The 15,611-nt window shown below is 34.1% G+C and overlaps 2 protein-coding genes, 1 long non-coding RNA gene and 1 pseudogene across 3 annotated transcripts; 1 reads left to right on the top strand and 3 right to left on the bottom strand.

The window, feature by feature from the left end:
• Positions 1-902: 902 nt before the first annotated feature.
• Positions 903-3,596, bottom strand: LOC149969113 (short-chain dehydrogenase/reductase family 16C member 6-like). Its single transcript, XM_090174288.1, has 2 exons — positions 3,355-3,596; positions 903-1,997 (listed from the first exon to the last, which is right to left on the bottom strand). The coding sequence occupies exons 1-2, from the start codon at positions 3,488-3,490 to the stop codon at positions 1,135-1,137; spliced, it is 999 nt and encodes a 332-aa protein (XP_090030414.1). The 5' UTR covers positions 3,491-3,596; the 3' UTR covers positions 903-1,134.
• A 990-nt stretch (positions 3,597-4,586) lies between these two features.
• Positions 4,587-5,390, bottom strand: LOC149969112 (short-chain dehydrogenase/reductase family 16C member 6 pseudogene; annotated as a pseudogene).
• Positions 5,391-5,773: 383 nt separating this feature from the next.
• On the top strand, positions 5,774-14,596 carry LOC149969110 (uncharacterized). Its single transcript, XR_016472782.1, has 3 exons — positions 5,774-5,833; positions 8,646-8,997; positions 14,442-14,596. It is a non-coding gene; the product is annotated as an uncharacterized LOC149969110 (long non-coding RNA).
• On the bottom strand, positions 7,150-14,267 carry LOC149969111 (retinol dehydrogenase 10-like). The gene is made up of 4 exons (XM_090155400.1): positions 13,858-14,267; positions 12,749-13,797; positions 11,722-11,760; positions 7,150-8,989 (listed from the first exon to the last, which is right to left on the bottom strand). The coding sequence occupies exons 2-4, from the start codon at positions 13,296-13,298 to the stop codon at positions 8,613-8,615; spliced, it is 966 nt and encodes a 321-aa protein (XP_090011526.1). The 5' UTR covers positions 13,299-13,797; positions 13,858-14,267; the 3' UTR covers positions 7,150-8,612.
• Positions 14,597-15,611: the final 1,015 nt, after the last annotated feature.

Raw genomic sequence — 15,611 nt, 5'->3', positions numbered from 1 at the left:
ATTTTGGAATTTGTAGCCCGCGTGCGAGACGCACGTGCCAATAAAATACTCAAAAGCTTTAATAATAATAATAATAATATTGTTTTAATTCAGGATAAAAAAGCTGTACACTTATTGGGCCCTGATACGCGATACAAAAGATACTATAACGCTCGAAACAAAAGAAACTATTTACATTAATATTAATTGATACAATGATAGTGCCTGAAAAACGAAAATAAAAAAACAGAATTTCTCAAAAAAAAGATACCTATGAAGCGACAGTAATAATATTTTAAAAAAAGGCTAATTGTAAGTAATGCTGAAATGAACAACAGTTCAGCCCCAGTTTTTATATGTATCTAATCGACACTTGAATGCCGATGCGGAGGATTCGGTCTTAACGGCAGCCGGGAGATCATTACAAAATTTAACAACCCGTTGGGTGAAGATAACCCGCGTAGCTACCCCGTTGCACCACTTTTTACGGATTGTGGGAGCCTTTTAATTTTCTTGTTATATGGAAACATATATTTTCACACCAAATTCCATATAATTTAAAACCGGTACTTTGAAGAAGATAAAAAAATTAAATAAATGAAAATCGAGATCATAACCTATAATCAATCAAAATCAGTGGGTTTACCAAATGGAATGTCGCGCCGTGCCGATTGCATGCTTTAGAAAAAGACGCAAAAATACAAACGTTAGCGCCATCTATAATTCAAAATTATAATTTCTTAATTAATAAAAACAATTATTTAAAATAGTTTTATAAGTATTTAAAAAGTATATGTTACTTACTTTTATTTAATAATGTTTTAGCTTTAACAATTGAGTATAGCTGAAAGCATATTTAGTTGTCAAATTAGCAAATAAAGATGTCAGCAAAATCGCCAAAGACGATTGAATGAAACAAAGACTAGCGACAACATAAATGCGGTTTATTTCGACAAAAAGTATATAAATAATTTCAAACGCGATATTCTAAAATGTAAAAATTCCGGATTTAAAACATTTTAATTCTTATTAAATGTGAGCAAAATTAGGTTCTGTCAAGCCGAGGGAATAATGCCGTAACCGCAATATTTTCAAAAACCGTTATCTTCGGGCATTTCCGCGATAACATAAAGTCTCTTGGACCAGGGTTCGATCCTACTTCGCTTTCTTCGATTTGGCGCTCTGTTTGACTTCCCCGTTACCGAACTGTCCGTTTTCGACTCGTTTCTGTTGTTGAGAGCTTGGCTCGCTTTGAGCTCGGCCACGAAAATTACGCATGGCCTCCGAGGCGCCCAGCAAATCACCCAAGGTCAGCAACGGTTCGATGGGCAACAAAATCTTAGCCAAAATCAACATGTACATGTATCCGGGTATCATCAATACCTTCTGATTGGTCAGGATGGCGCCCATAATTTGATCTACCGCGTAATCCGGACTCACGTTTGGGAAAGGGCCCATTTTGAAACCGTCAAAAAGTCCAGTTTGAATGGCCATCGGACATATGGCGGTGACGTTCACGTTCTTAAATCCACCGTATCTCAGCTCCATCACCAAAGACTCGGTAAAGCCCATGACGGCGTGTTTGGACGCGCAGTATTCCGTCAACTTTTCGACGCCGAAAAGTCCGGCCATGCTGGATACGTTAACGATATGTCCGTGGTCTAAGGCCATCATGTCCGGAAGAAACGCCTTGCACGTCCAGAAATGACTGATGGCGTTCACGGCGAAGTGTCTCTCGATTTGTTCGTCGGGAAGATCCAGCAAACGTTTACCTCCTACCAGTCCGGCGTTGTTGATCAGGATTGTCACTTTGCCAACTTCTTTTCGGATCTTCTCGGCCGTGGAATAGACCACTTTTCTATTGGTGACGTCCACGATGTAACCGTAGCTTTTACCACCCTTGTCTCGTACCATCTTCACCGTTTCCTCGTTACCTTGTTGGTTGACGTCCCACGTCACGACGGTAGCTCCCAATTTTGCGAATCTCAAGGCCATCAGTCTTCCAATTCCACTACCACCTGAGAAGTTCCATATATGATATTTAATAAAAATAATACCCCGAAAAACTCTGATAGGCTCCTTTGCATCGATATATCTCGGTGAAAATGGTAAACTCTTCCCAGTGGTGTTTCGTTTACTGCATGTGCGATAAACAAAACCACAGCGAATGGTTTGTAAGCGAAACACCACCAGGAATTAAAGCTTACAATTTTGGTCGGGAGATTGTAGCAGTGGCAATAAGTGAATAGAATTATTAAATTAAAATTGGGTAGGCCCTTACTCGGATAAATCTATCCAATCAAAGCACACGACGCGGTTTTTTAAAAAACATCGTCGTCAAGCCTACCAATAGAATACATACTTGTTGCCAAGACTACCAATGGACTAAATACTTGTTGGCAAGACTATCACTGAATTAAATACGTATTGGCAAGACTATCACTGAACTAAATACTTGTTGGCAAGACTATCACTGAACTAAATACTTGTTGGAAAGACAACCACTGATCTAAATCCTTGTTGGCAAGACTATCCCTGAATTAAATACTTGTTGGCAAGACTATCACTGAACTAAATAATTGTTGGCAAGACTACCACTGAACTAAATACTTGTTGCGAGACTACCACTGAAGTAAATACTTGTTGGCCAGGTCAGACTATCACTGAACTAAATACTTGTTGGCAAGACTATCACTGAACTAAATACTTGTTGGCAAGACTATCACTGAACTAAATACTTGTTGGAAAGACAACCACTGATCTAAATCCTTGTTGGCAAGACTATCCCTGAAGTAAATACTTGTTGGCAAGACTAACAAAGGAATAAATATTTGTTGTCAAGAGTACCAATGTAATAATTACCTCTTGCCAATATTAGCAATGTCAAAAGTGACATAATTACCAAAAGTGTGACAATCCCTGTACTTTCGAATTATAAGGGTTTAATGAATGCTGGACTCGAGATCGACCACATAAAAGACTATTTATAGTCGCCTATCTGGATCTTTTTTTAGTCTATGGTATTATATCGTAGGTAGATGGCGATAGCATCTCCACCGAATGACGAAAAATCAAAAAATACACTAACTTCCTCCGTTCCTCACTAGGAGGCGTAATTTGTGGGTTTTAACTTCCTTCCCTCCTCAAGGCATACTTTCCCTTCTCCCCTCCCAACTTGTATTTCGCTCGTAACATTCATTCATAAATAGGTCCGATTGACACACTTTTGGTAATTATGTCACTTTTAGCAATGTGATAATCAGGCGCCGTCTACTTAAAGGAACGCTAGATCAGCCATGCCTCTAGGGGCAAATATTTCTTACCAGCTCTTCACACGACACAATCAAGAAACCACCATTTATGGAAAATGCTCACCTCCCGTAATTAGTACAATCTCCTTGTCGACATTCTTATACCTCAGACGTTTGGGAACAAACCGCAAGACCATACTTTCCAACAACTTGTAGATGATAGTAAAGACACCAACAAGAATTTCGACAAAGGAAGCCATGACAGTCGAAGTTAAAATTAACAAATTTTAAAGAAATCCTGAACCAAACCCCTCAACTTATACTTTTGATGACTAAAACGTGAAAAGACGATCAGAATTAGCCCAGTTCTGTACCAATAGATTACGTTTCCTACTCCCCCTACATCTCGAGTCTTTATCATTATCGTAACTTTGCCTAAGCACGGCGATACGCCGTTTGAAGTGCAGCCCATCCAATGATTACTCGTTTGTTGAAGAACTACATAATCTACATTCGAGAGGTTGAGCAACTAGTGAAACTCGAACGTCTACGTTCGAACCAAAGGTTGCTCGAACGACCTAGACGATGGCGTTTACGCTTTTTGATGAGTCGCGGAAACTGTTTCTTACGCGGAGGGTATAGACTAAAGTCTATAACTGTCTATTATATGTCTTTCAATCTTCCGCGGAATATTAAAAGCCAAGGCCTGTGGTTTTCTAGCGTACCATACCGAAGGCAGTAGAAATAAATTGTAAATCACAATTTTAGTGGTCCTTAGTTGTGAACGTAACTTACGTAACCAAACGTTTTGTTCTTCCTCAATTGTGATTTTAACGCCATGTTTGTTGTAAGGTTTTAAGAAGTTAAAATAAAGAAGTTGTTGGTTTTGATTTGGGAAATATTTATTAGATGGTTTAGGTAAAATTTCGGGCCTCCGAAGAGGCCTCAGTTATAAAGCATTTTAATGATTTTATACATGCATGCATAAGAGACTGTTTGTCTGTTATACAAAATAGATAAGAGTATCAGCGGGTCTCAAAGTATCTTTTGTAAACCAATTGCAGATACCATCTTCGAGGGAGGCGGATAAAGCGAGCTACAGTCTACAGACAAAGTTATTTTTAAAAACAAAGTTCATTCACGAGAAGGAAAATATAAAATTCAGTCACGAAGCGGGACAATACAGAATTAATTCACGAAGCAGAAAAATAGGGAATTAATTCACGAAGCAGAAAAAAAGGGAATTAATTCACAAACCAGAAAAATAGGGAATTAATTAACGAAGCAGAAAATACTAAATTCATTCACGAACAATAAAAAAATGTATTTACTAAGCAGAACAAAAACAGTTGTATTTTATCTGTTCTTGGCATTTTTCAGTTGCTCAAGAACTGAATGCTGTTTTGATTTGTCTGACTGATTACGTCCCATGAAGTTCGTCATGGTATCGGCGGCACCCAAAAGGTCACACAGAGCTTCGAAAGCCTCGAAAGGTAGCAGAGCCTTCATCATAACCAAGGAATTGAGATACCACGGTAAGAGAACCAGTTTAGCTCCCGCTCTGATCGCTTCCACCATCTTGTCCGCGGCCTGGTTAGGCTCCAACGGCGGAATTAAACCCGAATTAAGACCAGCGAAGAGCCCGGTGTTGACCAAGGATGGACAGATGGTGGTCACTCGGATACCGTCGTAACCCAAACTTTTCATTTCGGCGCGCAAAGAGTCTCCGAATCCGACGACGGAGTGCTTGGACGCGCTGTAGTCCACTAGTTGTTGACACCCGAAGAGACCAGCCACGCTGGCCACGTTGACCACTTGACCACTGTTAACCTCCATCATGTCCGGTAAAAACGCTTTCGTGGTCCAGAAGTGGGAAACGGTGTTAACTTGAAATACCTTCTCGATGGCGTCGTCTTGCAGCTGAGTGAGCGACTTCCCAACCACAATGCCGGCGTTGTTGATTAAAATTGTTACTTTACCCACGTCATCCTTGACGTTTTGGGCAGTCGCGTAGACGGCGCGACGATCGGAGACGTCGCAAACGTAACCTTTGACCTTCCGACCTCGTGATCGTAGCAGACGACAAGTTTCTTCCATGCCCTCCTGGTTCAAATCCCATACGACCACGGTGGCTCCTATTTCCGCAAATTTTAACGCCATATTGCGTCCGATTCCGCTTCCGCCTCCGGTGATCAGTATGACGTCTTTGCCGACGTCACGGGCGAGTAATTTGTACGGTATCAATGACGAGAGCACGCCAACCAATATTTTATAAAATAATTTAAGAATGGCTAAAATAATTTTAGCCATTTTTCGTAATGAAAAGTTCTAAATTCAACGAAAACTAATTGAAGTTTGCATACGCGATATTTACTTTGAAACTATTTTAAAATTTGTAACATGAAACTATAGTTTACGCGAAAGCTAATCTACTTTGAATGAAAGCTAGACGATTATGATATCACAAAAACTGTTTTTTTATAACTCGGAACTAACGACGCTCCAACTTTCCCAAAATCTTTTAAATACTCAGAAATCGTAGAAACATTTTGGTCTGTGTTGCCCGTTATGGGGTCACATACGCCGCAGAGGAAAAAAAACAGGTATTTTATCAAATGTTTTTCCTGAGCCGCAAGATTTACGTGAATTTAACTTCCGGTAATTTTAGTAACCAGGTTTTTTTTCATTCGTAAAACTAGTTGAAATTGGGTCCCTCGTAAGATGTCGCGAAAATACTGGTGCCCCATCTGGTGTTAGTTATCTCATAATTATTTTGTAAATATTACTATATTAATTGAACATTAATAAAAATTTAAGTTAGCTTAATTGTTTATAAATATAAGTCAAACAGTCATCTAGCTAAACAAATTAAGATTTGTTTAATTAGTTAACTAAATCTTACTTATTATTTAATTAGTTAACTAAATCTTACTTATTATTTAATTAGTTAACTAAATCTTACTTATTATTTAATAAGTTAACTAAATATTACTTATTTAATTAATTAACTAAATATTACTTATTTAATTAGTTAACTAAATATTACTTATTATTTAATTAGTTAACTAAATATTACTTATTATTTAATTAGTTAACTAAATCTTACTTATTATTTAATTAGTTAACTAATTAAATAATAAGTAAAATTTAGTTAACTAATTAAATAATAAGTAAGATTTAGTTAACTAATTAAATAATAAGTAATATTTAGTTAACTAATTAAATAATATAAAAAATTTAGTTAACTAATTAAATAATAAGTAAGATTTAGTTAACTAATTAAATAACAAGTAAGATTTAGTTAACTAAATTTTACTTATTATTTAATTAGTTAACTAAATCTTACTTATTATTTAATAAGTTAACTAAATCTTACTTATTATTTAATAAGTTAACTAAATATTACTTATTATTTAATTAGTTCATTAAATATTACTTATTATTTAATTAGTTCACTAAATATTACTTATTATTTAATTAGTTCACTAAATATTACTTATTATTTAATTAGTTCACTAAATATTACTTATTATTTAATTAGTTAACTAAATCTTACTTATTATTTAATTAATTATCTAAATATTACTTATTATTTAATTAGTTAACTAAATCTTACTTATTATTTAATTACTTATCTAAATATTTTTTATTATTTAATTAGTTCACTAAATATTTTTTATTATTTAATTAGTTCACTAAATCTTACTTATTATTTAATTAGTTCACTAAATATTACTTATTATTTAATTAGTTCACTAAATATTACTTATTATTTAATTAGTTAACTAAATCTTACTTATTAACACCATCTCAGCATACTCGGAGTAAAAATCCTTATTACTAATTATTTAAAATAAAAATACTATGAATTAAATTTAATTTATTTTGTAGTAAAAACTGCGATAGAAAACGTCAAATAAATGCCACTGGCTTTTGTGTCTTTCATACAAATAAAAATGCAAAACACAACAAAATTATTTCACAAATTTACAAAAATATATTTCTCTTTACCATAAACTAAAGCGCTAATTTAATTTTTTTGGCAGGGATCCAAGTTCATAAAGTACGTAACGCAAAAAATCCGACTATAGAGTAACCAACCCTCAATTATGTAATATAATATTATATTTAATCCTAATAAACCTTAAAAGTATAAAATTAGATTAACAATTAATTTTATTTTTAGAAATATACAAATCTAATCATATTATTATAAATGAGAAAAACTTATATTAATTTGCCAGTGAACCTTAATATTCATTATTAGGTCTTGGTATAGTATTATGATATGTGACGTCACATATTGTACGAATCTGCCTATTTGCGTTGCATAATTTGTGAACTATCCCCTTTCCAATGATCCCTCCAATTATATTATATTATATAGGATTTATATTTATATAACTAAAATTCCCTGTAAAATTCCAAAAATAAAGATTTACATATATCTCAATATATATACAGTGATTGAGGGAACTTTTATTAGAACAGCCACCGTGATTAGATGGCGCCACTAAGTACTAGGGGGTTTACGTTATTTCCACCAATGGGAGAGAGGGTGAAAGGTCACGCTTTTTCATAGTCCAATAGAAAAGAAGGGGAGAGGTCACGCTTATTCATTCTCCAATAGAAAAGAATTAGAAAGGGCAATACCATTTCAATCGCTTTCCCATTGGTGGATATCGCTTAGTGGCGCCATCTAGTCAGTTATTGCTCTTAAAGATTTCCCTCATTGTTTTAAAATATTTTCAGAAGATGTTTTTGAGCTAGCTGGAAAATAAATTCGATAAAATATAGTACGCTAAGAATGTATTTATTTATAATTAGCAGAAATCCATAGCTCTACTTGGAATGCTTATCGCGGCAGATTTTCGTCTCGATGTGGCTAACGGTCTTTTGACGTCACTATGTTAACTTAACAAACAACAACGTGAGAGGGGAGCGCGCGCAGAGGGGATTTTTTATCTCGTAGGCGGGGCCAAAGCCGTCAGAGTGATCTTACCATACGCAATACGCCAGGATAAGCATTCCAAGTAGAGGTATGGATTCATGTAATTAGGGATAATAACTATGTTTAGACTCGTGGTCTATATTTCCCCTGCCACTAGCGTGTGTTCCGATGGCGTCCGAAGACGAACAGCTTTAGGGAACCAATGAGATAGAGGGCCGATTTAATTGATTATTAAGGGGAGGAGTTTACAGGCAGACTTTGAAGTTGATTAGGAGAAACCCTGACAACATAGTCATTTTCCTTGAATATAAACAAATACATTCTTGATAAGTCACTAACAGTAGTGCAAAAAATAAACATTTATACAAAATTTAGCCTAAATTGAAAATTAACTAATGCTTTGCGATATATAAACAATAGTAAGTAGCGTTTCAATCTCTTTTGGTCCATCCGTTTCCGTTTAGAACTGACTGACTTCCGGCGGAACCGGAAGAGCGCCCGCGAAAGTTCTTCATGGCCTCTGAACTTCCGAAAATCTCGCTCAGCACCGTGAAGGCTTCATTGGGCAAGATGCCGTGGCTGACCGCCAACAGGTTGAGGAAGCGGGGAAGAATGACCAGTCGTTCCTTGAGCAGCACGGAGGTCATGACCTCTTCGGCCACTCGGTCGGGTATCAGCGGAGGGACCAGGCCCATGTTGAATCCCTCGAAGAGACCGGTGCTGATCAAACCGGGACAAATGGTGGTGACGTTGATGCCGTCGTAACCGCCGTACCGCAGTTCCAAGGTCAGAGCTTCGCTGAAGCCAACTTTAAAGGTATTTTGTAAAGGTCAAATATTGATTGTTACCAAAAGTGACATAATTGACAAAAGTGTGACAATCCCCGTACTTTCGTATGCTAAAGGTTTAATGAATGCTCGACTCGAGATCGACCACATAAAAGACTTTTTATTGTCGCCTTTCTGGATCTTTTTTTAGTCTATGGTATTATATCGTAGGTAGATGGCGATAGCATCTCCACAGAACGACGAAAAATCCAAAAATACACTAACTTTGACCAGTGCTACTAAGTTCCTCCGTTACTCACTAGGAGGCGTAATTTGTGGGTTTTAACTTCCTTCCCTCCCCAAGGCATACTTTCCCTTCTCCCCTCCCAACTTGTATTTCGCTCGTAACATTCATTACGAAATAGGTCCGATTGACACACTTTTGGTAATTATGTCACTTTTGTTGTTACTAAGTAATAGACTGGTTAAATCATCCTCTTGAAAACGTGTAATATCCCTTCACCAAAACTAGACGAACGATATCAAATTGACAGCACGGGGGGGGGGGGGGAGTTCAAACCTCAAGGTTATACGTCTACATTATCGATAACGTACGATAAGGAATTTGACGTTAAAGTCTTTTCCTCCCGTTAAGTAGAACTTGATTAGCAATTACAGGAGTGTTGCTGAAGTCACACAGCAAAGGTTAGTGTTTTAAGCGACTAAAATAGTGGCTAAAAAGAAGAAAAACCAAGGTGTTAAAAGCTACCGAGTTTTCATATTCCTAGTTAAAAGTTAAAAAAATGCTTCGCCGCTCCAAAACACACAAGCAGACGAATTCCAATGCTCACTCCTTTTAAATGGTACTGCAGCGCAAAAATGAACAAGCTTCATAACTAGTAACTGTCAGAATTTTTAAAAAATATATAAAAATTTTTCGCCAAACCACACGGAATTTAAATAGTATAGAAGATATTTTTTAAAGACGAATAATATTAAAATCGCCAATTCCTAAAAAAATATATTTTCCTAAATATTGAATTTTTTTTTGAAAAAGTGACTTTTAGTGACAGAATTTTATGTGAGAAAAGTGACTAAAGTAAAAGCATTTTAAAAACGTAATACCAGACGTACGCAATAAAATCTATAAAGAGAAGTATCCATAGCTAATGTTGTTGGTTTGAAACGTGTAGTTTTGAAAACAATTGAAATATATTTTATAAAATTTTCTTAAGAATTAAATTAATGGTTTCTAAATCCATATAGAGTGTAACCATAAGTAGCATAATAATAATAAGTATGGTTTTAATGCTAATTTGCTGATCGAACCTTTATTCTACACTGACATTCTCGCCAAGCTCCAACTTGGACTCGCAACTGAACTCGCCCTTGGTAGTAGTTTATTTTACCTCAGGCATATTTAGACACTAGGGGTCTCTGTGCTGAGGACTAAAGCTAGATTTCTCAATAGCTCTGAAAATCAGTTCGGTTATAATTTTTCCTAATTGACATACTTATCGTTATTACGTTACTTATGGCGTTACAGCTGTTTTCTTAAAATTAAACTCTTTATTCCTAATGTCAACAACCCTACTTCTCAAGGTCGATTACTTTTCAAGTTTATCCGCGGATTGGTGGAGAAATTCGCGCCCATAAAAAATTGGAAATTTTTATAATTTTATCGTAAGAGTTATATTATGAAATTCTGCTAATAATTTTACATTATAAATAAATTAAAAAACGTTTTTAAAACACGACTGATACTTCATGGTTTATATTTTTCCCACTCGATTTTTCCTTTATCTAAATTTAAATCTCCTATATTTCCTTAAAATCTCTTTTGAAGTAATGTGGTTCTTTAAATAGAATATCACCATTATGTCCTTTTGTAATAATAAGCTAGGCTAATACCCAAGGCACCACCTTTAGGCCTAAGTCGTCGAGCGACTTTTAAAGTAATTAATTCCAAGGATTAATTCAGGTGGCCGTGTTACAATGAGTCGGAGGGTGGTGGCAAGCCACGCGAGCCAACAGCTCCATACACTAACTATTATTATTATTATTATTATTAAGTTTTTATGGAAAGGGGAAACCGAAGAACTCGGGGGAAAACCCCTTAAGCTAGTGGGGGAGAGAACTTGCAAGAGTGGTTCCGAGTTTTCACCCAGTGCCACAAGCTGCTGGGATCGAACCAGGCTTCTCTTTCTGCCACCCCACATAAATTTTATTTTCGTTTGACCTACGAAAATAAAATTTATGGTGAGAAGAACATTAGAAATATATTAAGTAACGGTAATGCAAATCATATCTGGAATACAAAATGGTGATATTCTATTTAAATAACCAACATTAATTCAAAAGGAAGCCACAGCGATTAAAAATATATGATATTTAAATTTAGAGTTAAATGGTAGCGTTAAAAATTAAATATTAAAAAACTGTACACAGATAGGAGAAATATTAACAAAATATTCATGTATTGAAATTAGTTCTGTTTCAAAATATGTAACGCTTGAAAAGGGGTCTTGTACTCGAAAGCTAGCGAATTAAAATTTTAACGAATGTATTTTTAATATTTTAATAAACTGTGAAGTATCAGTCGTGTGTTAAAAACGTATTTAAATTTATATGACTTTTACATAATATTTTCAAATAAAATTTGTGTAATGTCAACTAACTCTTGTGATAAGGGGTATATAAATAATATATAGAGGACATTTGTATAATAAAATCTTTTTACAAAACACTGCAGATAAATAAAAAAATTGCAAACCTATAGCGTGTTTAGTGGCACAGTAGTCAGTCAATTTCTCTAAAAGAAAAAATAATTTAAGTACATTGTGTTGACTGTAATCGTTAGTTTAATGTCATGACGGCTAAAATAATTTTAATCTTTGAAAAGGATGAAATAATAACTAAATTTTAAAGATCAAATTAGGTTTTAAAAAAATGAAATAATTAAATATAATATATAAATATAAATGAAATAAAAATATGCAAGATTAAATTAGGTTTTAAAAGAACGAAATCATTACTAAATTTGCAAGATGTAATTTAGTTTCAAATGGCTGAAATCATTATTGACTAAATTTCAAATGGCAGAAATCATTATAAACTAAATTTGAAATGGGTGAAATCATTATAAACTAAATTTGAAATGGGTGAAATCATTATAAACTAAATTTGAAATGGGTGAAATCATTACAAACTATGTTTTAAAAGAGTGAAATCATTATAAACTAAGTTTTAATTGGGATAAATCATAAAAATTTAAATCATTGTCGACTTAGATTTAAAAATTTAAACCTTTATCAACGAAGTTTCAAAATTTGAAATCATCATCAAGGAAGTTTTAAAAGTTGAAACCATTATAAACGAAGTTTTAAAATTTGAAATCATCATCAAGGAAGTTTTAAGAGTTGAAACCATTATAAACGATGTTTTAAAATTTGAAAATATCATCAAGGAAGTTTTAAAATTTGAAATCATCATCAAGGAAGTTTTAAAAGTTGAAACCATTATAAACGAAGTTTTAAAATTTGAAATCATCATCAAGGAAGTTTTAAAAGTTGAAACCATTATCAAAAAAGTTTAAAAAAATTTAAATCATCAAGGAAGTTTTAAAAATTTAAATAATTCATTTAAATATTGTGAAAGTTTTGTAGAAATGTTTAAAACAAAATCTAAATTTTTTTATAATAAACCTCAGATTTAAAAAACAGGCAATTTAAGATAGATGTCGCTACTTCTCAAAGCCGCCATGACATTAAAAACCAGAATCGGCGGTAATTTAAACCAACCTAACGGGAACAAGCCAGCCAAACTGGCGATGTTGACGATATGGCCCTTATTTTTAGCCATCATGTCCGGCAAGAAACTTTTACAAGTCCAAAAATGCGCCAAAGAATTGACCTTGAACAACCTTTCGATACCGTCGTCCGATAAATCGCACAATTTTTTACCAACTACGATGCCGGCGTTGTTCACCAAAACGGTGACTTCGCCGACTTCGCGTTTGACTTTTTCGGCGACGGCGTAGACCGATTCGCGGTCTCCAACGTCACAGTGATAAGCCTTGGCTTTTCCGCCATTTTGAGCGATCAAATCGCGCGTTTCTTCGTTGGCGTGCGCGTTAATGTCCCACGTGACCACGACGCAACCGGCGCGCGCGAAACGCACGGCTAAACTACGGCCAATTCCGGAACCAGCACCCGTTATAAGTACCACGTCGTTTTTTCCGATCGTCTTTTTCGTCCGCCAACGTTTGGGAACGAACATTAACACGAATCCTTCCAAAATACGATAGAATAAGATTATAAATCCTAAAACGATTCTCAAAGCACGATTCATATTTAAAAAAAAATATATTTTTTTTTCCACCGGTTAATTTTTGTTTTGTTAATTTTCGGGACTACGCGCACTTTTTACCGTAGTTATTTCTGCCCATATTATTACAGAAAATAAACAGTACTTTGTACCGTGTTCAGCCTTGGTTTTATCACTTTTTTTTAAAGGTTATTTTTTGTCGACGAACGAAGAGAGCACTTCGGGACGCGTTGCTGGAATTCGGAGGCGGAGGCGGTGAAGTGTTGAACTCGAATAGCACCCAAAAGCGCGGTCTATTTGTCAAGGCCAAGGCTTAGCTAGGCGTACTCAGGATATAACCGTTATAAAAATAGGCTAGGGGGCGCTAATGAACGCTTTTTTAAACGAATGTCAAACGGTTGAATCGCGTGCGAAGTACCGTTGTATTTTCTTCCTCCCAGCAACAGTTACAGAGGTAAATTTGTTCGAAGTTTGCGGAACTTTTGATGGTTATAGAAGTAGCGAAATATCCTCTACGTAATCACTGTTACAAAACGTAAATGTGTAAATATTCTCTAAACCTAAATTTCATGATTTAACTCACTTTTCGGGTTTTCGAGAGACAAAATGGTGGTTCGATTTGGTTTTCAGTTTCTCATTTATTTAGCTAAATTTAACGGAAACTTAGCTAAGCCTTGGTGGATACATCCTGAGCTTTTTATTTCGATCTCGTGCCGTAACGCGGATTTCAAGAACTGGGGAAATGACGCGAGAACATACGCAGGGAGTCCTGACTACCAAAATTAAAGAGGCCAAGTTATTAAAAGAACCAGAAAAAAAGGTTCCGTGATATTTTTTCGTGTGCTTCGGCCGACGTATGTAAAAACCAGAGTCAGAATTAAAGAGAAAACGCCTCCGGCGAATATTTGGGGTGATGCTACTTGGGATTGCCTGCTTTCCTCTGCCAAGTTCAGTCCGACAGCCCACAAACTCGCGCTAAAAGATTTCCGTAGTGACGTTTTAACGGTTTCAAATATCACACTCTCAACCAACAAACTTCGATTGTTAGTTAAAACAAAGGGTTTTAGTATTAAGTTTTTAGCGTAGGCTTTTTAAAAATTTCCTTAATCCAAAGATTTTTTAAATTGAGTTGTTTTTTGAAGTTTTAATATTTTATCTCTTTCGAAGGTCAAATCAAATGCTTCTAATTGAAAATATTCAACCTTGGAAACTAAAAATATTTTTGTAAACGCACGATAAGTTTTAACATAAGTGTATAATATTGTTATATTATATATACTATATTATAGACTTATGGTTTTAACAAGGTATTTTCTTTTAAAAATGGTGTAAACGATAAATTTGAATTGACAAAGTTTTTTTTAAACTTAAATAAAAATGACTTCTAAGATAAAATTTTTATTATAATTGCATTATCCCTTTAAGCTATCTTATATAAACAAAAATATATACGACAAATTATTAATCGAGGAGTGTACGATATTCGAGACAAAAATGCACGAAAAACTTTTTGAAGAACAATAAAGATTCAGCGAACCTTTCGCCATCTATGAAACATTAGAACAACTATTATTTTACTTTCGTTTAGCGTTATACCCGAAGTAAATAATAGCGCAAAAGTACGTAAATATGAACAATTCAGATTAAATAAAAATTAAAGTCGCGAAAAATAAAATACTTTTTTTTATAAAACCTACTATTTATAACAACTATTTTTTTTATAATTCCTATTTTTTTATAATACCTAAATTTTTTTTATAAAACGTACATTGGTTTTTATAAAATCTAAATTTTTATAATACCTATTTTTTTAAAGAACTAAAATTTTTATATTACCTATTTTTTTTAAAGAACCAAAATTTTATATTACCTATTTTTTTAAAGAACCAAAATGTTTTATGATAAATAATTTTTTTTATAAAAATTAAATTTATTGATAAAACCTACGTTTATTGATAAATGTTACACATATTTATAAAACCTACATTTATTGTTGAAACCTATTCTTTTTAATATTTTTTTTATAATACCTAAATTTTTTTTTATAAAACCTACATTTTTATAAAACTTGCATTTTTATAAAACCTGCATTTTTATAAAACCTGCATTTTTATAAAACCTGCATTTTTATAAAACCTACATTTTTTAACACCTTTTTATTAAAAAAACCTACCTTTAGTTTGATATTCGCATCAAATTTTTAATCTTTAAGGAAGATAAAATTAATGACGTTTAATCATAAATCATTCCATTAGAAAAACCACAATAAACTATGAATAATAATAATAAAAAGATATGATTATAACAAGAATGTATTTATTTATACTCAGGGAGAAT

The sequence above is a fragment of the Leiobunum rupestre genome, chromosome 1 (genome assembly GCF_980474605.1).
Source record: "Leiobunum rupestre chromosome 1, qqLeiRupe1.1.hap1, whole genome shotgun sequence".
Lineage (NCBI taxonomy): Eukaryota > Metazoa > Arthropoda > Arachnida > Opiliones > Sclerosomatidae > Leiobunum > Leiobunum rupestre.
Note: the sequence above shows the minus strand (reverse complement) of the source record. Positions and strands in the feature narration are given on the sequence as shown.